The sequence below is a fragment of the Haemorhous mexicanus genome, chromosome 29, assembly GCF_027477595.1.
Source record: "Haemorhous mexicanus isolate bHaeMex1 chromosome 29, bHaeMex1.pri, whole genome shotgun sequence".
Classification (NCBI taxonomy): Eukaryota; Metazoa; Chordata; class Aves; order Passeriformes; family Fringillidae; genus Haemorhous; species Haemorhous mexicanus.
The window spans coordinates 4,546,496-4,571,941 of record NC_082369.1 but is presented as its reverse complement, the minus strand read 5'-3'; the positions used below and the strand labels follow the sequence as shown (position 1 = coordinate 4,571,941).

General features: G+C 58.9%; 2 protein-coding genes and 1 long non-coding RNA gene across 3 annotated transcripts; 1 reads left to right on the top strand and 2 right to left on the bottom strand.

Moving 5' to 3' along the window:
* Positions 1 to 1,127: 1,127 nt before the first annotated feature.
* Positions 1,128 to 8,872, bottom strand: FSTL3 (follistatin like 3). Its single transcript, XM_059869965.1, has 5 exons — positions 8,716 to 8,872; positions 6,626 to 6,811; positions 3,585 to 3,800; positions 2,352 to 2,579; positions 1,128 to 2,261 (listed from the first exon to the last, which is right to left on the bottom strand). The coding sequence occupies exons 1-5, from the start codon at positions 8,771 to 8,773 to the stop codon at positions 2,209 to 2,211; spliced, it is 741 nt and encodes a 246-aa protein (XP_059725948.1). The 5' UTR covers positions 8,774 to 8,872; the 3' UTR covers positions 1,128 to 2,208.
* A 6,345-nt stretch (positions 8,873 to 15,217) lies between these two features.
* On the bottom strand, positions 15,218 to 16,944 carry LOC132339603 (uncharacterized). Its single transcript, XR_009489692.1, has 2 exons — positions 15,975 to 16,944; positions 15,218 to 15,769 (listed from the first exon to the last, which is right to left on the bottom strand). It is a non-coding gene; the product is annotated as an uncharacterized LOC132339603 (long non-coding RNA).
* A 474-nt stretch (positions 16,945 to 17,418) lies between these two features.
* On the top strand, positions 17,419 to 25,279 carry RNF126 (ring finger protein 126). Its single transcript, XM_059870249.1, has 9 exons — positions 17,419 to 17,561; positions 20,221 to 20,279; positions 21,526 to 21,589; positions 22,428 to 22,672; positions 23,201 to 23,269; positions 23,353 to 23,422; positions 23,629 to 23,722; positions 24,128 to 24,243; positions 24,458 to 25,279. The coding sequence occupies exons 1-9, from the start codon at positions 17,487 to 17,489 to the stop codon at positions 24,608 to 24,610; spliced, it is 945 nt and encodes a 314-aa protein (XP_059726232.1). The 5' UTR covers positions 17,419 to 17,486; the 3' UTR covers positions 24,611 to 25,279.
* The last annotated feature ends 167 nt before the right edge of the window (positions 25,280 to 25,446 follow it).

Sequence of the window (25,446 nt, the reverse complement as noted above, 5' to 3'; positions counted from 1 at the left end):
GCCTTGCGCGGGGTCAGGAGATGCGAGCCGCGGGCATCGGTGGCTTTGGGGACATCCAGCAGAGGATAGATCCCTGCCGGGCTGCCAGCTTCCAAAGAAGCCCCAAATCCCAGTGGGGTGCTGGCAGTGACAGCGTGGGGCAGAGACCCCCTGGAATGCCGGGACAGCGCTGCCAGCCCGAGGGCATCCGCGCTGGCAGGGAGCCTGGAGAGCCGGCGCCTGTCCCGGCTTGTCCCAGACCACCCAAAAACCGGTGGGAAGGCGGCGCCTGACTCACAGCCGTGTTTTGGAAGCTGAAATCTCCCGCTCATCACAGGAGCTGCCGTTGCCGCCGCAGCCCGTGCCCGCGGGCTCGGCACGGAGCCACCCGCCAGCCGCTCCGGGGGCCAAGCCCTGCGGCAGGGCGGGCAGGACCGGGAGCTGCCGTGGGCAGGAAGCGCTGCCGGCGGCCGTGCAGGAGCCCAGGCCACACGCCACCGCCTGTGGTGGCACCTAGAAAGGCATGGGCAGTGTTTTGAGAACTGCTGGACGCCCACCCCCAAAAAGCAGGGGGACACTGCTGAGCTGGGCGAGCAGAGGGAGGCTGTCGCAGAACCCCCCATGGCCACCCTGGGTTATCTGAGATGTCTTTTCCAAGCTAAATGGTTCTGTGATTCTCCGTGATGCCTGCCGGGCTGGTGGTGGCTCTGAGGGGATTGGCCAGGGGTCAGGGGCTGTGCCATGCCGGCCCCCGGCACGGGGGATGCGGCCGAGGGGGATCCGGCTGCAGTTCCTGTGGAGCTCAGCACGCCAAGCCGCAGGCTGCTGCCCGGGAAACATCCCACATCGGGACCCAATTACCGGCAGGAATTGTTTTGTGAAATACCAAACCCTCATGGCACGGCCCGAGATTGGGAACAGATTTATCTGCCGCGGGTTGCTCTTCCCTGCTCTCCCCTTCCCTCCCACCGCACGGAGCAGCCTCGGCTGGGCTGGAAAACCCCAGCATGGAGCTGGAGCAGATGGGATGCAGCTCCTCATGGCTGTGGGGGGCTCCCCACATGCCCAGACCCAGGTGTGGATGCACAGCCCCAAAGAGAACAAGGTTTCCTGCCACCCCAGAACCCAAACAAAACCAGACACGCAGCACTGTTTATTCTGGTTTTTATTTGTAATCCAAATCATAACACAGCCATAAAATGCCCCAACAATATGGAATAGGGAATGTGGATGTTCCCAAAGCATCTACCTCGGGGGTCAGAACCCAGTCATACAAAAATAGAAAATAAGGTATTTTTATATATAATATATATATATGATATTTATATAAAGTCAAGAGCTTTTGGTGTCAGAGCTGAGCTGGTATTTACACAGGTGACAACGGAAGAAATGAGAGAAGGAGTAAAAATAAATACAGGTGTGGGCAGAGCAGGAGGTGCGGGGCCACGCAGCCACGCCGAGGGGTCCTGGGGGGGGACAGGGCCAGCTCCCCCCGCAGCCCAGGCTGTGCCCAAAGCTGTTCTGGCAGGCAGGGATTAGAGGGGCTGGGGGCAGCTGCCCTGGGTGATGGGCTCTAGGTAGGGGCATGGTTGTGCCCCCCAGGCAGGGCTACCACTGCACCAGCCCTCATGGCACCGGCGTCGCCTCCAAAGGTGGTGGGAGCCTGGTCTGAACGGGCCTAGGAAAAACCTAAACTGAAATCCATTTGAACACACACATGCTGAAACTTTAGGAGACAATAACATACATATGTTTTTATATATATATATATAAAAATATATATCTATCTCTCTCCAATCTGATGCAGCGTGCACTGCCTTTCCTGCCACTGGCAGCTGGGGCCGAGCCCCTCAGGGAAGGCGAAAGTGCAGATTCCCTCTAGACCTCGAGCTCCTGGCCAGAAACGTCAGCAGAGTACCGAGAATTAATCCAAAAATAAATAGGCCCAGGGCTGCCGGCCAAGGACACGTGGGGGGGGCCCACGGACACCCCTCCACACCGCACTGGCAGCAGGGGAGGGCACCAGAGCATCCCTGGGCACCTCAGCCTGGCTCCGGCCATGAGCCCCCTCCCCTGCTCCCTGGCTGGCAGGATGGGAATCGAGCCCCCTGCGACTGCTTAACATACACAGGGATAAATAAGGATCTTTTAATCTTAATAAATATCAGGTATATGGTTTGTACAATATACACATAATGCCCCTGTCTCCCAGCTCGGCCGAGGGACGATTCACACATAGTTCTCCTCCACGCTGTCCGTCTCTGCGGAGAATTTGGCCACAGCTGGAAACAGAGGGAAGTGGTGAGGGGGGTGTGAGGGATGTGCAGGGGCTGGGGGTCCATGCCCACTGCCCCCTGCCCCGCCCCGCTCACCTGAGCAGCTCCCGTAGTGGCGCACGCCGATGGAGCGGCCGCGGTGGCAGGTGGCCCGCCGCAGGTGACACGCCGAGGGGTAGGTGACGTTGTTGTTGCCACAGAGGGCGTGGTCCAGGCTGGTGGGCTCAGGGCAGGGGGCTGTCCGGCACATCACGCAGTGGGCGCTGCCTGTCTGGTCCACCACGCAGGTGTGTGTGCCAGGACACACCACGCTGGAGCAGGACTCTGCAGGGAAGCACAGAGTTGGAGTGACCCCAGGGACAGCCATGCCCTTCTCACAGCTACTTCACCCCGGGCAGGCTTTGGGCATCATCCCAGGGAAACCCAGTCCCCTCCCTCCTTTTGCTACCAGGGGACAGAGCAGAGCCAGAGGGTCCTGATCTCCCCATCAGTGCTGTTCCCAAGGGCAGGGGCTGGCAGGGGCCAGCACAAGGGAGCTCATGACCTTGAGTCCCCAGGCTCGGCCCTGGCCAGAGCTCTGCCAGGCGGGAGGAGCCGAGGCCCAGCTGCAGCAGAGGAGCGCAGGGCTGAGCCTGCTCAGCACAGTGGGACCCGGCTGGGCCAGCAGCCACACGCAGGTGCCTTGGCAGGGAAGCAGCAGCCACTGAGGCCAGGCTGGCAGCTGCCGTGCTGGCCCCGGCGAGAGGGAAGGGCAGGGTCACCCTGGAGCAGAGCCAGTGCTGGAACGAGGGCGCACGGGGGTGGAGGGAGCCTGAGCAGCAGGATCAGGCCCTGCATAGGGCTTTGCTGGGGAGGGTGGAGGCTCGTGCATCCCCATCGCCCCTCCACCCTCCTCTCTTTCCCTGATGGATTGGAAGATTTGGCATCTGCAGATCCCAACTCCCATTTCTTGCCCCACGTTTCCCTGCGCAGCCCAGAGCTCGACAGGCAAAGCCTTCCAGAAAGGAGGGCTGGAAAAATAACCATAATCCTTCTGACAGCTCTTGGCAGGGCTGGGTGGATCGCTGCACTCTTTACAAAAGAGGAAAAAAAGGGGCTTGACGTTTGCAAATGACATTTTAGGGACTGTTACTGCTCAGCCTGAGGCAAGGCCAAACCCCATTGCACCGACAAGCTGCAATGTCCCCTCAAGGGGCAATGAGACCCATGTCCTGCAGGGAGGGCCCTGTACTAGGACAGACCCTCCCTCCTTGTACCACAGGGAATGGGGACAAGACAGGGGCAGGATGGGCATGGCACACAGTGGGGTAGGGGCACGACTGCACCTACTTTTGCATTTGCCCTGGTACATCACTTCGAGGTCGGGGTGGTCTCTGCACTTGGCAGTCAGCAGGTCACACTCGTCCCGGTAGGTGTAGCCATCGGAGCCACAGACCTGCAGCTTGCGGGGCAGGCTGGAGCAGTCGGGGGCACAGGCACACTGGGGCCGCCCGTGCTTCATCTTGCAGACCTTGTCGGGGCCGCACACCACCCCCTCGCAGCTCTCTGGGGACAGAGGGCAGCAGAGCGTGAGTGACTGGCTCATGTCACCCACCAGGGAAGGCTCCGTCCTGCCCTGCCCCAGAGTGTGACACCGAGTGGCATAGGGTGGTCCCAAACACCCCTGCCCTGCCCCAGAGTGTGACACCCAGCAGGACAGAGTGTCCCCCTCGTGGTCCCCAACGCCCCTGCCCTACCCCAGAGTGTGACACCTAGCAGGACAGAGTGTCCCCCTCGTGGTCCCCAACGCCCCCCAGGTCAGGGCACGGGTGCTGACACCGAGCTGTCCCAGCAGCATCTGGATCTGCTCAGCCCCAGAGCAGGAGCAGGTCGTTGGCTGCAGCTCCATGAATCCTCCAGTGCTCACCCCAGCCGGAGCCCCGGCTCCGCTCAGCACCAGCTCACTCCTTCCCATCTATTTATTCTTTGGAAGGAGACATTTCTTTTTCTTGTGCAATGGAAAAAATCTATCTCTACAAGGCCCCAGTTGCTGCAGAAGGAGCAGGGCTCTCTGAGCTGTCGGGGCGATGGGAATGCCGCTCCCGGCAGACAATGCCCGGCCCTGTCTCGCTCCCTGACTGGAACACAAGGGCGGGAGGCAGCGGCCAGCACTGCTCCCCAGACAGGCAGATGCTTTGTCCCCCCAGGTCACCTCCCGGCCAGCGCGGGGGCCAGGTTCAGGGGGTGCTGCCAGTGCCCCAGGACCGTGCCCACGCCGGCGGGGCTGGAGTGGGGCTGCCAGCTCCAAGCAGGGGCCCGTGCTGGTGTGCAGGGACACTGGTGCCTCTGCAAGGTCAGCAGCAGGGACTTTCCTTTGGATTCCCCTTTGAACTCCCCTTTGCCACCTAAAGCAGGCACATCCCTCACCCCAAAAACACCCCCACAGCTCCCAGGACACAGGCACTGCTGGGACACAGCAGCACCCACCAAGAGGAATGCAGGGCAGGACTAAAAGGATTCCCAAGGTGGGGATTCACCCCCGGCAGACAGGGTGTGTGCTGGGAGCTCTGGGAGGCACAGAGGGGGATTTCCCTGTGGGAGGTGGGCCACCTTAGGAGGAGGGGGAGAAAGAGAAAGAGGAGGATGAGGAGAAGAAGAAGGAAGAAGGGGAAATTCCCTGTCTGCTTGGCCCAGCTGTCCCTGGGGGAAATTCCCTGCTGGGAAACACTTTCCCATTTTGCTCCCTGATTTCCATAGTTGGTGTCTGTCCAGAGAAGAGAAGGCTGAGACTGGGGGACCCCAGGACAGAGCAGGGCAGCTCCATGTCCCAAGGCTGCCAGAGCAAACAAGACCCTATTACCCTCCACTCTTAAGATGTTGCCAGCAGTGCAGAATCCAGTCATCCAGACTATCCCAGCAAGGGACAGTTGGAGCAGTTGGAAAATCCACCCGTGACCCCGGCCCTGCAGCCTGGCTTCCCCCTGCTCTGGGTCCTCTGGGGGGACACCGTGTCCCCAGCAGCTGGAGCCAGGAATTTCACCTCCCCCCAGAGACTCATTTGCAGAGCCCCCAGAGTCAGGCCAGCACCATCCCTGGCCCACTTTATCCTGGAGTAACCTCTCCCAGCCTCTCAAGGCCGGGGAGTGGGAGCACAGCTCCTCTCACCCGCCCTCTTCCAAGGCCTCTGGAGCCTGGTGAGGAGCAGCACCAGCTCCATCTGGATGGGACAGGCAGGGGCTGCCTGAGGGTGGGGGGTTGTGGTGCACGTGCTGGCCAGGCTCTCCAGCGGTTTCTTCAAAGATCCTGCTGCCAGACACCAACAAACTCCAGGAACCACAGCCCCCACCATGGTCTGTGGCCACTGTCAGCCCTCCCTGGGTCCCCCAGACTCCTGACAGAGTTAAGTGAGGCGAGTGCAGACTCCTGGTTGAGGGCTGCCTGTCCCCACTGCACTTTGCCTCCAGCACAGGGGAGCCCCTGGAGAGGGTCCCAGTGCTCCCAGCTCCCTCCAAGCAGGGATGGGGCCGGGGCCAGGATCTCACTCAGCTTTTGGCTGGCACAGTGTGCAGCCCCAAGCTGCAGCAGGACGGGCCTGAGGAGCTGCCATTGCAGCAGTGCTGAGGGGTGCGGGGAGCTGGGGGAAGTGGTTTGGTTAAAAACCTTTTTTCCCTTTAAGCAAATAACAACATGACCTTCCAAAGCCCTGCTCCTGCCTCCTGCGGGCAGCAGGTCCTGGAGTGTGTTCTCACACAGCCACGCAAGGGCTGGAGGAGCCGCAGCTCCGGCACACGCCAAAACATCTGGCGGGGCTGGAACTCACAGCTGGAGAGTTTCCACTTCTGGAACTGCCCGTTACATAAAGCCATTTCACACACGCGCTGGGAGGAGCGAGGGGCAACGGAGGGGAAGAAGAAATAGATCTTTTTTTCCTTAGAAAAACCTGACGAAGTTTCCTTCTGAGCAGCCGTGGCGAGGGCAGGGGAGGGAGGCCCCAGCGCAGAGGGGTTAACTTGGGAACAGCCAGCTCCAGATCCTCTCCCTGCACTTGGCTGCCCGGCCAAGACCTGGGTCATGCATCCCTCTCCACTGGGAGAGCAACTAAAATACACTCAAAACGAGAGCAGCTGAGGGACACAGGCTGTCCCGCCAGCCCTGATCCACAGCAGCATCCAACCAGGAGCTGCAGCAGCAGGAGCATGGGGTCAGCAGTCCCTGGGGTCCCTGTGCTGTCCCAGACCACCAAGGAAAACCCTTCTGGTGAGGTGCAGCCCAGCTCTGTGCTGCTGCATCACCTGTAGCTGCAGACTCTGAGTATTGCCCCCAGGGCTCCGCGCATTCCCCACGGGGAGAGCTCAGCCCCACAGCAGCCCCTCACCCCCCAAGCTCCTCACCTTTGCAGGGGTGGCAGGTCACCAGCCCCAGGAAGCCCAGCAGGCTGATCTTGTTGCCTGGGTAGGTGTAATTAGACCAGGCCACGTCCACGTTGCCGTTGGCGCAGCATTCCTCCCACGTCACTCCTGTCTTCAGGATCATGGTGCACTTGGCCTCCTTCCCCTGCTGCAGCCAGCAGATTCCACCTGTGGAGAGGGCAGAGGGTGAGGGATCCCTGCTGTGCCACGACCCCTGAGAAGGGCAGTGAGATCTTGGCTGTGGCTGGAGCACCTCGGGGCAGAGGCACAGGGATCACTCCAGAGCCTGAGACAAATTGGGGAACCTAGAGATGCTCTGTGCTGACTCCCGTGGCACAAGAGCAGGCATCCCCAAGGGTGCCTGGCATGGCAACTCAGTGCCCCCATGGCCACCCCAAAGCTGCTGCCAGCCCTCTTTTGCCAACAGGCTCCAAATCCAGCACTTGGACCACAGGGATGGACCAGTTATCCCAGCACTCCCCATGATGGATGCTCTGGGAGACGCCCACTTGCTAGCCAGGATCTGGGCTTGTAGCTTGCCTCTCCCTTGCCTCTCTGCCCAGTTCCTGCCTGGCTCCACAGAGAGGGGGTCCCAGCCCAGGGCAGCAGATAGAGTGGGGCCAGTGGGTGGCTGCTGTGAGGGCTGGATCTCCTGGCATGTGCCAGTGGCCCCACGGAGGGATGGAACTGTTCCCTGACACGGGAGCCCGACACCCACACGGCCTCTGCAGGGAGCATCTGAGCCAGTGGCTGGAGCACAGGGCACTTGCCCCAGCCCTTGGGTCTGGCACTGATCCCTCTGACTCAAAAGCCTGTTTGTTCCGTGACCCACCAGCAAATCAGTTAGATTTTTTTCTTTTTTTTCTTTTTTTTTTTTTTTGTGAGTGATTTCTTTGCAATTTCCGCCTCTGCAAACCAGCCTCTTGTGACGCTTATTTGGGTTCGTGCTCTCATTAGCTGTGCTTGAGGTTTGCTAAACGGCGAAAGATGGAAGGGAGGGATGGGGGCAGGGACGGGTCTTGCGCTGCCAGGCAGGAGTCGCTCCCCTCCTTAGCAGGATTCACCCGGCTCCAAAGCGGAGCCCGCCCCCGCCCTAGACCCCCTGTTCCCCTCTCTTTCCCCACGCACACGATTCTCGTTAGGTCACAAGTCCAGGGGGCTTCCAGCCCGGCTGCATCGCGGGGCAGCCGCGGATGGAGCAAAGCCCCGGGCTGAGGGAAGCAGCGCCCGGGCACCCCGGGCAGCACCAGCCGCTCCAGCACGCGGGTTTATCCTCCACGGATTTATCCAATTGCCTTTCCGAGCTCAATTTCCCGTTACAACACCGCGCGGCCCCCACTCCCCACGGAACATTCAGCATCTTGCGAGGGGAAGGTGGAAACTCCCGCTCCGGTGCGGGGACACCGGCGGCACCGCACGGCTCCGAGGCGCTGGGAAGGGCTGATAGAGCCCCGGTCCGGGGTCTCGGGACGGCCTCTCCCACTGTCCCGACGCCGCCCGGCGAAAGCCCCTAGCACCGGCAGCGGAACCGGGAGGGTCCAAGCTCCGAGCTCCACACCCCGGTCACGGACCGGCCCCGCTCCCGGCCCGTCCCACCGGGAGGACGCAGCCCCGAGTCGCCTGTGCCTCCCGCAGCCCGGGAACGGGGATCCCCCGGGACACACCGGCTGCGGGATGCCGGGGCCGGGCAGCGGCATCGCCGCGATCCGGGACGCGGCCGCCGAGCCGAGAGGGACCCGGGCGGTCGCTCCCGCCGGGCGGCCACGGGACCCGCCCGACGGAGGGACACCCGGGCGACCGGGACACCCGAGCGGCACCGCCGGGCACCCGGCAGCCGCCGCTCCGCCCGGTAAAGCGGGTTTACGCCGCCGAGAGCCCGGCATCCGCCCGGAGGGACGGGACATCGGAGCCCGAGGCTGCCGCCCCATAACGGCGCCGCGACCCCGGGCCGGGCCGCCCCCGCCCCGAACACCTGCCGGCGGGAGCGGCGTTACCGGCGGCCGGGGCGGAGCGGGCGGGCGGCCGGAGTATGCCGGGACCCCCGGCGGGAGCGGGACCCCCGTGGCTCTTACCGTGCGCGGCGGCGGGGCTGCAGAGCGCCAGCAGGCAGAGCGCCAGCCGCAGCGGCATGGCCGGGCCGGGCGGGGACGGGCCGGGACGGGCCGGGGCGCTCCGGTGACCTGTTGCTGTGAGGCGGCGGCGAGGCCGACGGAGCTATAAAGCGGCGGGGCGGCGTGAATCACCGGGCGGGGCGGCGCGGGGGGGCCGGGGCGGGGGCAGCGGCGGTGGAGTCGGGGGGCAGCGAGGGGGATGAGCGCGGGGGGGGCGGCGGGAGGCGATGAGGGTCTGATCGTCACCGAGTGGGCGGGGGGGTCGTGTCCGTGCGTCCCCCGGAGAGGGCGGGGACCGGGGACCGGCACGCCGGCACTGAGATGGGTCGGGGGAGGTTTGGGGGTGCCTTCGGTGATCGGGGTGCAGCGGAGCAGAGCAGTGTCTGGACACACCCCGAGGCTTGGGGGACCCCAGAGCGCTCCCCTGCCCGACCCTGTGCTGCCCACACGGCTGTGCCTTCCCCACCCATCCTCGCATGAACCCGAACCTGCCTCCTCCCCGAGCAGCCCCGGCTGGCAGCAGGGGGACGGTGTGGGCTGTCTCATCTATGGCTCCTTTCATCTCTGCTCCCCAAACACTCCCACAGCTCGGCTGGTACCCAGCATCACTCCCAACACACCGAGGGAAACTGAGGCACCACCCTGAGCCTTGCCAGGCAAGGAGAGGAAGGAGAATTGTGGGGCCATACCCCTGTGGCACGTTCTGCCCCTGTCCTCCACAGATGTCCCCATCACCACGAGGACTGCTCCATGTGGCTCCTGAGCAGCTCCCCTGGGCTGGGGACCTGCAGCTGGGCCAGCACTGCCAGGCTCTCAGGGGCTCCCAGGCTTTGTGGGGCTCCTACAGGACAGGGGAGGGCAGCAGAGAACCCAGGGCAAGGCAGAGGTTTGGCCTTGCTCCTTGCTTGGTGCCACCACAAAGAGACCACCCACCTGTCTGAAGGGGGGTCAGGATGCAGCAGGGATCGTCACCCCGCTCCCGAGTCAGAGCTTTGGGGACACAGGGCTCTGTGCCACAGCCCAGGGCCCTCTCCAGCCCCCAAGCTCTGTCCAGCTCCCAGCCACGCAGCTGAGGAACGTTTCACCCCGTGCACTGGCCCCAGCTGAGGTCATGTTTTCGGCAGGGCTGAGCCGGGCTCTTTCGGAGAGGGGCCCTGGCCGCAGGGCCCATGGGAGCCTGCACCACCCACCCGGCCCAGCAGCAGCCTCCTGGCTCTGAGTGGTGCCAGCACAGCACGAGCAGCTCGGTTTGGCGTGGGATGGGGCTGGACACAGCTTTGGTCCTGTGGGACGTGGAGCAGCCTGGGGACAGGGAGAGCGGGTGCAATGCCCTGTGCCAGCATGGACAGAGAGCAGTGTCACTGTCCCTGCCGCATCTCCATCCTTCCAGCCTGCAGGCAGGCTCTCACCAAGGCAGATCTTCCTTCCCTTCTCCACTTACAGCCCTTTGCACCCCCAGGGAGGGGCTGGGAATGGGGACGGGCAGGTTTACCCCAGGTGGCTTTGGTGCCATCCACAGGTACAGGAGCCCTGCAGCACCTCCTGACAGTGTGTGGTGGGGACAGTGGAGGGTCCTGGGGGGAAGGACAGAGCCAGCAGCCCCTGGCCACCATGCTCCAGTGTGCTGCTGGCCCTGTGCTGCTCCTGGCCCTGTCCTGGCTGGCTTGACCCAGGCTGGCTCGGAGCAGTTGCCCATGTAAGGGCAGAGGGCTGGGGAGCCAAACTTCCGAGCGGGATGTCCGTGAGCGGGTGGGTGGTGATGCACTCGCTCACTCACATGCTCCAGGATGCGAGAGGAGCTCGCAGAGGCCAGGAAGGGATTTTCCTTGGCTGCGAGTGGGGTTGCACAACTGCAGGCTCTGGCAGGGAAGGGGTCAGACCTCGCTCGGAGCAGCAGGAGCTGCTGCATCTGTAAGGGAGCAGCCAGGCTTCTGATAGAAAGGCAGGAGGAGTCTGGTGGCCGGGAGGGTGTCGAGCCAAAGGGTGCTCAGAGTCCTGATGAGGCTGCCCTGCTGCCAGGAAAACCATGCTGGGGGCTCTGCTTGCCACTGTCCTGCCTGTGGCTGAAGCAACTTGCCTGTGGTGATACCACAGTGCTGGTTCTCAAGCAAAGCTGGGAGCAAAATTCCACTGGCCAGTCCAACACCCAGGGTGATGCTGTCTCCCTGAACCCCACAGACACCCCAGGGTGTGACTGACCCCCAGCAGCACCCACGGGGTGGCCTGGGAGCTGTGGGAAAGCAGCCCTGCAGCACCCAAAGGGAGAGAGAAACCCTGGGCCAGGGCTGGGGGCGGCTGGAGGCACTGGAGAGGGGACAAAGGAGCCCTTTGGAGCACAATGAATGGTGGCTTCACATCTGACCTTTCCTCTGGGCACTGGTGCCACGCTGGGTCAGGGCTACAGCAGGATTTCAGGACAAGGTTCAGACCCAAACATTCTCTCCCCAAACCCCAGCTGCTGCATGCTGCTGCTGCTGGGCTCCTTTAAGGAGGGAATCTCGCCTCTCTCATCAGTTCAGGCTAATTAAACTCTGCTAAACCAATTAGAGCTGCAATTTGCAACAAGACGTTCTATTGAGAAGAAGAGCCCAGGGTCAGGGCAGAGGTTTCATACCGCCAGCGTGGATCTGTGGGCAGGTGTTGGCCAGGGCCCTGGATGTTGCCATTTCCCTGTCAGACAGAGGTGATCCTGGCCCCATTCCTCCTCTCCTCACCGCAGTTGGATGCCCCAGTTTCTCTCATGCAAGCAGAGATGCTGCCAAACACCGCAGTGGGGAGAGGGGCTGCTGTGGGGGCTCCACAGCCCCAGCTCAGGTTTATCCCTGAGCCCTTGGGACCCTCGGGGACAGGCTCAGCTCAGCAGGGCCAGCACTGGAGCTCAGCAGAGGGGGACGGGATTGAGCCTGGGTCACATCCCTTGGAGCACGTGGCGAGTGGCCAGAGCCAGGCGTGAGCCGAGGGCACGGCCCCGCGGCTGCTGCCGCCCGCCCTGACCCTGGGGCGGGATTTTCTCCTGTGTCCTCACGGCTCCAGCCCAGTGAATTGACTCAGGGCTTGTTTGGGGAGAGAGTGTCAGGCCGGCACCTTGATGGGCTCACTCCACCCCCAGCGCTGACACGGAGCTTCGCCCCACGCCCCGGGGCGGCAGCGTCACCGCTCCGTGCCTCAGTTTCCCCATCTGCTGAGGCGAGATAATGCTCCTCTGCTTGATCCTGCACTATCTCCCAGGAAGGTTGCCGGGATTAGTTTGCTAATGTTTGCAAGGAGCTTTGAAGATGAAAAGCCGTGAACAAATGCCAAGAAGTGCTGAGCTGGATTCTCCTCGCCAAGTAATCGTTTCATGTTGCTGGGACACTTCCACTTGTGTGCATGAAGGAAGGCAGGGCAGGAGTGCCAGCGTTCGGGGAGGGCTGGGAGGCTGACATACATTCCCAAGACCTGCCCCTCCAAATCTGATCACCCATTCTGTTTGATTCCTGTCGAATTCTGATCCCTCCTGCTGATGCTCAGACCCAGATCCCCCTCCCTGCTGCTGGCACCAGCACCCCCAGCACCCTGCAGGCACCAGAGGAAACATCACCCTGGGGGGATTCACTCCCTCTCCCCTTCTCAGAAATGTCATCTTCTGCAGTGCTTTGGGTGACCCAGAAAGAGCCACACTTGCCCAACGCCTCTTCTTTTCAAATCTTTGGTCTCAGTGCTGCCAGCTTTGCCCTGAACTGATGGGAGATGCTCTGAGCTCTATCCATGCTGGGGAAATGCCAGTGCTTGGAGCCAGGAGGTGCGAGCGACATGGGAAGGCTGGGATGTGGGAAAGCAGCGACCAGAGCCAACAAGGTCATTGCATCCCATCCCATCCCATCCCATCCCATCCCATCCCATCCCACCCCATGGATCCCATCCTATCCCACAGAAGCCACCCCTCCTGTCCACGCACGCCGATTTCCAGCCACCTTAGTGAGCTCCTTACGGGCTGATCCCGCTGCCCACATGGCCGAGCCCGGTGGGGTCGGCCTGGCGGTGACACAGGCTCTGTGTGTGTGTGTGTTTGGTGTGTTTGTGTGTGTTTGTGTGTGTTTGTGAGTGTAAACAAGCCGTGAGTCAGCGCCGGCGGCTGTGCGGGCTCCCGGTGCGAACGCGGCCAGGGGCAGGAGCGAGGTGAGCCTGGAGGGAAGAGCTGCCAGCACCGGGAACGTCGGGCAACCGTGAGGGGCTGAACCGGGTCCAGCAGAGCCAGGAAAACCTCCCGGTCCTTGGTGAGGCTGGGGAGAGGCGCTGCTGCAGGAAGCAGCACCGGGAAGGGCAGCGGTGCTCCACTGATCTTCGCTCCAGGAGCAAGGTGCTGTTATTGGGGTGGGACAGACAGCCTGGTGGATCCCATACCAGCCATAGCATGGACCCCATTGGCACTGCAATCCCAGAATCCCAGCCTGGTGGATCCCCATCCCCTGGGCCTCTAAAGAGCAGAGCCACCACAGGTCACATCCTCGCTGGAGCCCACATCTGCCACACAGCCCTTGTCAGCCAAAGAGCCTCACTGCTTGGCCCAGGCTGGCAGTTGTTAGAAAAGCATGTTTTTCACATTAAAATTTCCCTTGAAGAACAATGGTTTAAACCAAGCATAAAAAAGGAAAGAATCCAAAAAGGAAAAAAAAAGAGAAAGGAAAATTTTTGGTGGAGCCTAAAATCAGCCCCCTGGGACCGTGAACTTCCCCTGAGCCCCTCTGTCCTGGCTGCTCCCAGGGGAAGGTGAGCCACTGGGACAGCACAGCTGGGCTAGGGATGGACCACCAAGATGCCAGCAGCTCTTCTGATCCAGGGATCAGAGCCATGGAGGGCTGGGACCACCCTCCAGCAGCGTCCCCTGGGGTGCTGAGGACGGGGCTCAGCCTGTGCCGCTGCTCCCGGGTCACCACAAGCTGCTGGATCACTGCCAGATGGGATCCAGACCCACAGCCTGGAGGTGTGAGGCTCCAGGAGATGAGGTGGGGGATGTAAATCTCTCGATCTGTCTGAGTAAATTCAAAGGAGACCGATTCAAATGCGCCGTGACACGACTGGCTCGGGGCGGGTAGACAATCCCGGCAGTGTCTGTAAGGAATCTCGCCGCTTTCCTTTGAGTGGCCTCCAATTTATTAATTAAAATAGGCAATTATATATGATGTGGGGTGGAGGGGAGCAGGGAGACCAGCTGCACCAGTTATTCTCACTTGGCAGGAATTGCTCTGCGAGCTGCTCTGGCTCCAGGAGGTGCTTGTGCTTCCCAGGGCTCAAGGCAGAGCCTGGGCTGAGCCCGTGCCCAGAGCTGCCCCTGTGCCTCCAACACCTGGGCAGCGAGGGGGTTTCAGCTCCTGTCCCCACTTTTCTTTAGGAACACGGGGTCCAGAGGCCAGGAGGAATCCCTTGACCCCCTGTTGCTATAGGACATGAAATAACATCATGTGGACACGCAGCTCTTCCAAGGGAAAAAGAGAATTTTTAATTTCTGACTCCAACATTTATAGATTTCCGAAAGTGACAGTGGATTGCAGGGTGACAGTGTCACCTCTCCAATGACACTGGACAAACCAACAGTCCATCAAACTTCTCCTCCTCCGTCAAAGAATGCAAAACAATAAGTTATTTACATAAAGTGTGTGAGAAAGTTTGTTACAAGAATGTAAACATCAGAAGGCTTAGAAAATCTTAAAAAAATCAGGGTGACAGCCCCCTGTCTGGGGCACGTGTCCCCTCCACTGCTCAGCCCAGATGGGATGGTGGCTCTGAGCTGCTGGAGGAGCCTCCCATCCCCTCAAACATTGGGATTTTCCCCTAGGAGATTTCCCACTGCCCTTCCCAAGCAGGGTGGCCGATTTGGGAGTGGGCTGTGTCTAAGGATGACTCGATCCTACCTGGGGAGGTGTCACCTCCTCGTCAGCCCTCTCAGGTGAGGGTGCAGTTTGTCTTTCTGCAGCACCGTGGGAAAATCCTCCCCTGGGTGACTCAAATTTGCTCCTGAGCAGACACAGCTTCCTCAGAGGCAGCAGAAGGAAGGGGGAACAGGCAAACACAGAACCCCCAATCTTGGGGTGCCCCAACAGCATCAGAGATGGAGTCTCCGTGGGCTTCTCATGCCCTCTGTGGGGAGGAATCATGGCTGGGGCCAAAAGCAGGGCATGGGGCTGTCTGGGAGCCTCAGCTGCTGGAGAAGGGCAATCCCCTCTCCATGGTCTGCACCAGCAATGAGGGATGGGCAGGGCTGCAGTCCTGACATGGAGGCAAACCCCAGCAGATGAGTGAGGGGCTTTTGGGGGACCCTCCCTGTGGGAACCCAGGAAATTCCTCTGGCTGCCCTGGAAGGCTCGAGACCCTGCCCACGGGGCTCAGAGACCTTGTCACAGAGCCCAAGACCCCTGTGCCTTTGATTTAGCCCTTGGAAAGAACAATTACCAACCTTTATATGAAGAATTACAAGCCATGAAAGTTTAAGTTGAATGACAGTGAATTTATTACAGGGTCAAAAATAGATTTTTGGGGGTTTTAGAATGTGGGTTCAGGGGGCAAGATGGAGGAATCTGAGTGTGTCCAGCCTTCCTCCTTCTTTTTCTTAGCCTCCATCTTCTGCTGTGATGTTGGCACTTTTAGGTGGGTTTAGAGTAGAAGCTCACTGTCTAACATAGGTGATGGGTATTGGGAAGTAATTGTAAACATTGCATAGGTAGTTTTTAGTATAAAGACATAACACTGCCCCGGGGGCAGGCAGAGTGCCTTGGACTGTCTAGCTGAACAGGAGAAAATATAGATAAGATACAATAAACAACCTTGAGACCGAGAACTGAAGAGCTCAGACTCCTTCAAGTGCCAGGCTGGGAAAAGAGAGTTTTTTTCGTTTCTCGGGGTCACTCTGAGCAGCTAGAGACCCCGAGACACCTCCCCACTGCGGTGTGCCCGCTCTGCTGCCCTTATCTCCACGTGCATCCACATCCGCTGCCGTTTGCATCCCAAGGAGCGTTGCCACGTTCAGCTTCCACAGCTCCTGCGTCAGGGAATTCCAGAGGGACAAAGTCAGTGGAGCCGGATCCTTCCCCCTTCCCCATCCCACATCATTTAATCAAGTGGCAACTCGTCCTCCGACGAGAGAGCCGCGGGGAGGGAAGGAGCTTCCCTTGGGGTGTGAAATGCCCCATCCGGAGCCGCGGGGCTCCGGGCTCTGTCTGGCTCCACGCACTGTCTGGACCCACCTCCTGAATAAAAGGGTGACGGGAGCAGCGGTTTCCTCATCATTGTAAATAAATAAATGCCTTATCGGCTCCTGGGATCATCGATCAGCCGCTGAGCTCGGCCGATCTGTCCCAATTCTCGCACCACCACCGAGCCCTCCCAGCTGCTGCCCGCTGGTCCAGCCCTCCAGAGCTCTGTGCCACCAGCATCCAGCCCCTGTCCCTGCTCTGCAGAGCTTCACACTGCTCCTGAGCTGCTCCACAAATCCCTCCCCGGCTCCATCACCCGGCTAAGCTGGAGCAGCAAATCCTGAGCTGAAGATGCCACCTGCTGGGAGCGGGGCTGGCTCGAAACCCCAAAAGCCCACAGCCCCACTGTGCAGAACCCTTCAAATCCCACAGTTCGGTCACTTCAATGCTGACCGGCAGCCTCACCATCTCCCCCTCCCCAAAATCTCACAGCCGCACTGCCTGGATACCCCAAAATCTCCCCAAAATTGCCCCAAAAATCACCCATATCACCAGGATACCCCAAATCTCTCCCAAAATCATCCATATCACGTGGATACCCCAAAATCACCCCAAAAATCATCCATATCACGTGGATACCCCAAAATCACCCCAAAAATCATCCATATCACGTGGATACCCCAAAATCACCCTAAGAATCACCCATATCACGTGGATACCCCAAAATCACCCTAAAAATCACCCATATCACGTGGATACCCCAAAATCACCCTAAAAATCACCCATATCACGTGGATACCCCAAAATCACCTCAAAAATCACCTATATCATGTGGATACCCCAAAATCACCCCAAAACCGTGGCTCGGCAGTGCTACACAATGGCCCCTGAGGTCTGGGACCCAGGGAGGGCCAAGCAGACGCTCTGCTCTCTCAAAAGCTGCAGCCTGGGCAAAACGCTGGCCCTGAACCGAGCCGCAGGTGGGATTCTCAGGTGCCAAAAATCGAGATTCCACCTCTCAACCCCAAAAACCTCTCCAGCACCCAAGGGAGAAACACCCAGCCTGAGGGTGTTCTGCCAAAAGGGAACATTCCAGTTCCTTTAGGGGCTATTGCATCTTGAAGCAGCTCCCTAGATTTTCACTGCGATTTTTCACTCCCTTTTTCCTCTTTTTGGGGGACTCAACCTCTCCCCAGCTCATTTTTTCCTCTTCTTTTAAAAATTAAATAGATATTTTAAAGCTCGGGGTTCCGGTGGGGCTGAGAGAGGGATCAGGAGCCCGGGGAGGAGGGGGTGCAGGAAGAACTGGGGGGGTTCCCGGAATGCAGGGGGGGTTCCCGGAATCGGTGATCCAGTCCCACCGCTTTCCCCGGCCACGCCCCATCTCCTAATATGGTCAAATCACGCCCACATGCTTAAAATGTCAGAAGCTCCGCCCCCGATTAGCCCCGCCCCTCAGCCTTTCTACCCCTCCGCGTTTCCGCCACGCGCTGTCCCCTGTCCCCCCTCGGCCGCCGTCGGCGCCGCGGCGCGCGCGGGGGGCGGGGCCGGCGGGTAGGGAAGATGGCGGAGGCGTCGCCGCAGCCGGGCCGGTTCTTCTGCCACTGCTGCTCGGCCGAGATCGCCCCGCGCCTGCCCGTGAGCGGGGCACCGGGGAGGGCCGCCGGGAAGGGCCGGAAGCGCGGGCAGGGCCGGGCAGGGGCCCCGAGGGGGCGGGCACGTGGGGGCGAGGCCTGAGGGGCCCAGGGGGCCTGAGCGGCCGGGAGGCGGGGGCTGCCCTGTGGGGCTCCGCCCGTGGCACCGGCGCTCGGGGGCGTTGAGAGGGGCTCGGGGAGGTGTCCGTAGCGAGGGAACGGGACTGCGGCGGCGAGGGAAGAGGATCTGCCGAGGGAACGGACCAGCCTGGCCGAGGGGCAGCGGCTGGGCGAGCCGCGGTGGGGGCGGCGCGGCGGGAGGGGCCCTGGGCCCCGGTCCGCCCCGATGGGGGGCCCGCGGCGGTTCGAGCTCTCCGGCCGCCCCATGGGGAGCCGGGCTGGGCCGGGAGCCCGTCCGGCAGCACCCCCCGGGCCCAGCTGTGACCCCCCCGGCCCGAGCAGCCTGATCCCATCCGGTGCCCGGTGAGCAGCGCGGGGTGTGGGGGTTTCTCGGTGCTCTTTCAGGAGGTTTAATGAACACGACAGAAGCCCCGCGGTGGGGGCGTCTGGGGCGCAGGGAGGTGCACGGCAATACGTAGGTAGAGGTGCTGTGTAGGCACCTGGGCAGGTGCTTTAATCACGCACCAAAATCCAGTGTGTGTGTGAAACTTCTCTTGGTGTGGGTGGAAAAGAAGTGTGGGCTGTTAGGGAGGATCTGGTGGATCAGTTGTTCCCCTGCTTGGCCTCCTGAGATGTTAAATGTGATTTGGAGAGTGCAGCTGGTCTCTTTATTCTGACGCTTTTCACAGTACCTTGTCCCAAAAGTCATTGCTGGTTGCTGGCTCTGAACTTGAAAGGCCTGTGAGGACAAGCAGAGCTGTCCCTGCCGGGGCTGGCTGCTTTGTGACCTGTGATTTGTCCTTTTGCCCTCTCCTTTGAGCCAGGGTGGGCCATGCTGGAGCTCCCAGCTCGTGTGTAAGAGTGAGGGCAAACTCACTGAGCTGAGCACACGTGGTGTGGGCAGGAGCCAGGAGGTAACCCAGGAAATCTGTTCTTTATTTCTGTTCAAACACCCCGTGCTGGGCTGTGCTCACATCTGGTTGTGTGCACTTGGCTGTGCCAGCTGGGCCCTCTTGGCCAGACTGGGCCAGGCAGGGAGTGGTTTCTGTGTTTGGGGGTTCACATCTGTGAGTTCATGAGCTTGTTTTGGGGATCCAGGTTCCCTCAGGTTTCCCTCAGGTTTCCCTCAGGTTTCACTCACCATCTGCAGGCGCAGTAACCAGCGCTGCCAAAGGAGGGACTCAAACAGCCCGAGAAACAACAAACTTTGACATTTGTGCTGTTCCAGCTGCAGAGGAATGTGCTGATCCCTGTGCTGGGAGCTGCCTGTGAGCACATAGATACACACAACACACAGCAGCTCCCTGGGGCAGGGTGCTCAGGCCACGGTCACTCACCCTCATGCCAGTTTGTGCTGGTGGGAAGCAAAACAAAGAGAGTTCTTTGGGCAGGGGGTTTCATGGGCTGCAGTCCCCTGTGCTCACCCAGGAGACCCCGAGCTCAGACCTGGTGTCAGTGGTGCAGGAATGGTTGTTCCACAGCAGCAGACGGGCAGTCCTGTGTGGGAGAGGGAGCAGCCTCCTCTCCCAGTCTGCTCCTGCATCTCCCTGGGCAGACAGGGCACATGCAGGGACTCCAAGCTGTGCTCCTTCCCTGGGGCCTTATCAGGGTCAGCTGTGGGGGCCAGAGGAGTGACCCCAAGGGCCTTATCAGCAGCCTCAACTCCTTGGGGGAATCCCTCAGTCTGGCTCAGGGCTGTGCCAATTCCAACACAGCAGCAAAAGGAAGTGGCATTATTTTTAGAAGCTCTTAAATGCCTTCTGTGCTGAGCCTGGCTCTGCCAGCACAGGGATTTGGGGTGGTGTGTGCCTGCCATGGGGCAGGGCATGGGATTGGCTCTGTGCTGCTTCTCGAACACTGGGAAGTGAAACAGTTCCCTTTCAGGGTCTCCAGTGTTCTGGGCTGCTCTGCCCAAGACAGATTGTAGAGGATAAATTCCTCACTAACCCCAGGAATCGTGAGAAGCTGGCTGTCACAGGGGCTGCATTCAGCCTGTCTGTCCTGGCACACTCAGGGCCCAGGGGACTGGGGTGGTGACAGGTCTCTGTTGTGAGCTCTGGGTGTGAGAGTGTGAGATCTTGGCTGCACAGTGACCCAGAGTGTCCCTGTGGGCTGTGAACCCCAGGCTGTGTGAGTGACAGGCACCATTCAGCCTCCCTGAGCACCACGACCTTGCAGAGTCCCTGCTGCCATTCCCACATTGTTTCCTGCTCCCCAAACACGCAGCTGGGCCGAAGTTTGTGCGCTGTTGTGCAGGTAGCCTTGGGGGTTTCACTTTCACTTCACTGGAACTGCATCAGCTGTGTCTGTGCTGGGGATTAATCAGCATCACCCTCATCATTCTTAAGCTGAGCTCCCACAGGCTTAGGCTGAGCTCTGGCCTCACTGGCTCAGGAAGGCAAATGTTGGGGTTTGGGGTCACAATGGCTCTGGGACCGTTGCATGTGCTGAAGATGGCAGACTGCAGGACCCTCCCACCCTGTCACATCCTGCAGCTCTGAGGTGCCACCTCCTCCTCTTACCCAGTGTGTCTTCTCCTGCAGGACTACATCTGCCCACGGTGTGAGTCTGGTTTTATTGAAGAGCTTCCTGAGGAGCCAAGGTAATGTGCTGCCCCAGGGGCTGGTGCTCCAGTGAGCCCAGGTTGCTTTGCTCTCTTCCTAGTTCAAAGGCAATGTTTGATGTAAAATGCACCGTTTCTATTGCTTCTGCCCCAGCTTTAGCTCATTTTCCCTCACTTTTGGAATACAGTGCTTTGTTGGCAGAGCTAACATCCACAGGCCAATCTGCCATGGCAATGCTGAGTGTCCAGTGTCTCTGCTGAGGGGTAGGGCAGGAATGGTTTGATTTCAAACAAATATAAAGAAGTGGTAAGAAGGCTTTCCCTGTGCTGTGTGGTGGCTCTGACCTGATCTGAGTCATCAGGGCAGAGATAACCCCAGAGAGAGGGACCTGGGAATGGTGAGGGCATGGACACCTCAGTGAAAGTAGTGACTGTGTTGGGGATGAACAGCAAAATGTTGTGGCTGAGACTTTGGACTCTGCCCTGGAGCAGTGAGGTCTGTGTTTCTGTGCTGCCCTGCTGCCACTGGTGGCAGAAGCAGCAGGAATGTCTTAAAATGTTTCTGTTGTGTTTGTGAGGCCCCAGCTGTGACTGACAGTGCAGGGGCCAGGGGCAATGGGTGTTGCTGCCTGCTGATTGTGGTGCATAGCCTGGGGCCTCTGCACTGAGCAGGTGATGTTTGGTTTGATCACCAGCCCTGGAGCCAGAAAATCCATGCTGGCTGATCCTGGCTGTTTTGGTGATTCCCTGTGACTTTGGGGGGTCACATAGTTGCTGAATCTCAGCAGTTTCGGTACCATGAATGCAAAGCTTGGTTCTGAGCAGGAAATGTTCCTGCAGCTCTGAAAGCAGAAGTCTGACAACAGTTAGAGTTTTCCCAATATCCTGAGCTGGTGGGTTACATGCCTTTGCAATAGAGAAGTTTCTTTGATTCAAGATTAGACTTCTGTGTCTTGGGGTCACAGAGATCAGTGTTTGTGCCTTAAGTCTTCCTGGTGCTCTGGAGGATTAGCTGTGTTTGAAATGGATTGTGGGGCAAATCCTCGCTTGACATCATTCAGGCACTTTTCTGCAGCCTGTGAGATCTAATGGGGTAGGGGGAAATGGGTGAGGATGTGGGAAAATGAAGATTTTGGAGAGGGAAAGTTGATCTAGGCAATCAGAAAATCAGCAGCTGAGGGAGGACCAGGTTCTGTTGAGCTGCTTCTGCCCTGGGATGGGAGGGGGGCTGAAAAGCCTTGGAAGCCGCTGTGAGAAGATTACCAGTGCTCTTCATTCTCCATAGGAATGCTGACAATGAGACCAGCTCCTCCACATCAGCCACTGATCAGAGCAGGCATCCTTTTGAGGTGAGCAATTCCTTTCTCTCTTCCAACACCTTCTGCTTTGCTGTTGGATTGAGTATTTTTCCAGTAGTGCATTGTTTAAACGTTTCCCAGATCATGACAGAATTTGGAAAGGAGGAATTCTTATCCTCCACATGCTGCTCCTGATCTCCACATACCATATTTTTGCTGTGTGTGTTACACAGGACCATCACTCATAGCTGATTCCCGTCGTGAGGGGGCTCAGCAGGATTTGGAGAGAAGGATTTGGGTGTGTTGCTATGCAGTAGCCTCAGCTCGGAAGCAGCAGTGACACACCAAAGAGAAAGCAGGGAACTGTGATTATTTCTGCCTTTGTGTGCAGTTCCAGTGTCTGTTCCTCACTGAGCTGCTGCTGAGGGCGCTGGTCCCAGTGTCACCCCAGGCTGTGGGCAGCTGCTGAGACACCAGCAGTGCTTGGAACTTTGATATCCCAGACTTTTAGGGGCTGTGATTTGGAACTGACCTTCCCATTTCACTACAAACTATTTACTCCTATCACTCACCCAATCACTCATATTAGAGAAAGTATTAACACACGTGCATTTATTCATACAGCCTTTCGAAGTGCTGCTGCAGGTACGTCATGTTCCAATTAGAGCTGGCCATGAAGTGCACTTGGAGCAATGTCAGAGAGAGCAAACAAGTTATGGGTGTTTGGTTTAAGTGTGGCAGACTCCAGGGCTAGTGCTGGACTGCAGGGGTCGAGGTGGAGGCAGGCCAGCAGCATCTTTCTCCCCTTGTGAATTTTACCGAGCCGAGGGGAGCCAAGGGCTGTTCCTCTTGTCACAGTCTGTTCTCTGCATTCCCTCCCTCCCTCCAGAACGTGGATCAGCACTTGTTCACCTTGCCCCCGGGCTATGGCCAGTTTGCTTTCGGGTTCTTTGACGACAGCTTTGAGTTTCCCTTCGGGTCCAACGTGCAGCAGCCGGAAGACAACCGGGACTCGGAGAACCGGCGGGAGCGCGAGCACCAGTCCCGGCACCGCTACGGCGCCAGGCAGCCCCGCGCCCGCCTGGCCACGCGCCGAGCCTCGGGCAGGCACGAGGGCGTCCCCACGCTGGAAGGGTGAGAACCACTCTGCCACCTCAGGAGGGAACCTTGTTGTTCCTCACCTTTTCTCCTGGCTTATGGGAGCAGCATCCCAAAGATCTCCAGCACTGCCGTGTGTGATATCTGTGTCCCACCTGAGCCTGTTGGGGTCTGTTGGGGGTGTTTCGGCTGGCTGGTGACATGGACTGTGCTTGGGAGTTTGTCCTGTAGTGGGAGAATATTCCCTTGTCATTGCCAGGTGTTGTAAAATTGTTGTACTTGCTGTGAAGGGAAACAGAAGAGAACACCAGACAGTGTGGAAGTGCATCCTAGGAGCCACTCGCCGTCATGTCAGGAATTGTCCCCTTATGAATCAAATACTGAAACTTTATCAGTGGCTGATCACTCCCTAAGCTGCCATTGCAATTGCTGTAGGGTATTTTTAATTGCCCCCAACAATGTGACAGTATTCAGCTTACTCAGCCTCTCCCTCCACGATGGGGTGCTGGGCTGGGAGCCAGCAAACTTTAATTCTTACACAATCCTGGTTTTCTTGTCTTTCAGAATTATCCAGCAGCTGGTCAATGGAATTATTGCACCGACCACAATTCCAAATCTAGGCCTGGGCCCTTGGTGAGTTGGAGGATGTGCTGCTCTCTGTGACAGTGTCTCGTTGGTGCTCCAGGATGAACTCACTTGCTGTCCTTGCTCTTCAGGGGAGTCCTGCACTCAAATCCGATGGACTACGCCTGGGGTGCCAACGGCCTGGATGCGATTATCACACAGGTAAAACTGGGATTCGCTGCAGTCCCCATCCTCCTGTGCAGTCCTGCAGGAGGGGCAGCACCTGTGGGGGTGCAGGGAATGAGGGGCTGAAATGGGAAAGGATCCACAGTGTGGGGTCTAGGTGCCCCGGCTCAGGAAACGAGTGGATTCTGTGTGCTGCTGAGCTCACCTCTCTCTTCTGCCTGCCTGGCTGGTTGTTTTTCCAGTTACTGAATCAGTTTGAAAACACTGGACCGCCGCCAGCGGACAAAGAGAAGATCCAGGCCCTCCCCACCATACAGATCACACAGGAGCACGTAGGTACGTGTCTGCTCCATGGAGTTGTGCACGGGTGTAATGTTTTCTTGGGTGTTTGTACCTTTGAGGCATAAAACATTTCAAAGTGGGCAGAGAGAGCTGAAGGGGCTCTGTTATACTCACACAAAAAAAGAGCAGTGTAGGCTGGACAGATTTGCCCTGGGGAGGTTGTGAGAAGTTCAGTGTGAATAGAGATGAAAAAGCAGAAGGGAAGGGAAGGATGAGGCACACCCTGGGCAGGGGGAGGTGGGGTGATGCTGTGGGGACTGCAGAGCACCAAGCTTTCCTCCTGACAGGGATGGAGCAGTGGTGGGGAAGGGGAGAGGGATGACGAGTCCTGAGTCCGGGGGCTTTGTGCATCGTTCTCTCCTTTGCTCAGCTGGGCTTGGCTTTCCCTGTGCCATGCAGATTCCGGGTTGGAGTGCCCTGTGTGTAAGGAAGACTACACAGTCGGGGAGAACGTGCGGCAGTTACCGTGCAATCACCTGTTCCACGACGGCTGCATCGTCCCGTGGCTGGAGCAGGTGAGTGCCTGGGGCCTGCAGCACTGGGGGCTTTGTCTGGTCCTGCTCCCCTCTGTAAATATTTTCCTACCTCCATGATGAGGCCTGAGCACCAGCAGCCTGTGGTCAGAGGATGGAGTGTCATCCCAGCCCATTCCTCGAGTGCTGCTCCCCTGTTGTGTTTCTAATCCCGTTTCCCCTGTTTCTTGTTTTGTTTTTTGTCTGCTCCCCAAAGCATGACACGTGTCCCGTCTGCCGGAAAAGTTTAAGTGGACAAAACACTGCCACAAACCCCCCAGGACTCACAGGGATGAACTTCTCGTCATCCTCCTCCTCCTCCTCTTCCTCCAGCTCACCAAGTAATGAAAACTCATCGAACAACTCATGAATCTTAACGCACCCTCTGTCCCCGGGGCCCTTCCACTGTTCCCCTTCCCTCCCTGGCCACCACGAGCAGCCAAAGGGGCTTCCAGAGCAGAGCGAGGGGAGGGGACGAGGCAGGAGCAGTGCCCCCAGAATTTCCTTTTGATTTCTGAAGACACGGAGCCTCTGGGTCCTTCAGAGATGAGAAGCCTCAAGTTCTGTGATGAAAAAGGGGGGAAAGAGCTCTGTCTGTCAATAAAAACATCCTCTTTGCGTGGACTTTACCCATTGCAGTGCGAGGCTGCTGCGCTCCCCGGCTGGGAACCCCGAGGTGCTGAGCGAGTGGTTGAATCCCGAATGGAAAGGTTGTTTGTATGGGTTTGAATTTGAGATCCCTTTCTTTAATTTCTTTTGCTCCTCCTCCCCTTGGATACTATCTTTTCTGCTTTTGGAGATTGACGTCCAAAATGGAAGTATAAGGATGCTGCCTCCCCCCAGGATCACCATCTTGGGAGGACCAATAGCTGTCACTGAAACAGGAACTCTCAAGTACACCCTGGGATCCTTCCCTGTCCCATCTCGAGTCCCTTTTATTTCTCTTTATAACCTCGCCCGCTGATACTCAACACTGAAAGGGGTTTTTATAATCTTAAATTATTACTGTTGTCAATAAATGGACATTTCAGCTCTGCGAGCCATTATGCATGATTTGAGGAAAGCTACAGGGTAAGCTCTGAGGCCACCAAGCTGTCCTGCCTTCCCCGGGCAGGCTGGGCCTCTCTGAGCCCTCCTGCGTGCTGGGAGTTCTGGTGGGAGCCACTGCCAGCCTGTGGATCACTGCACAGGTAGCCAAGGATCGCA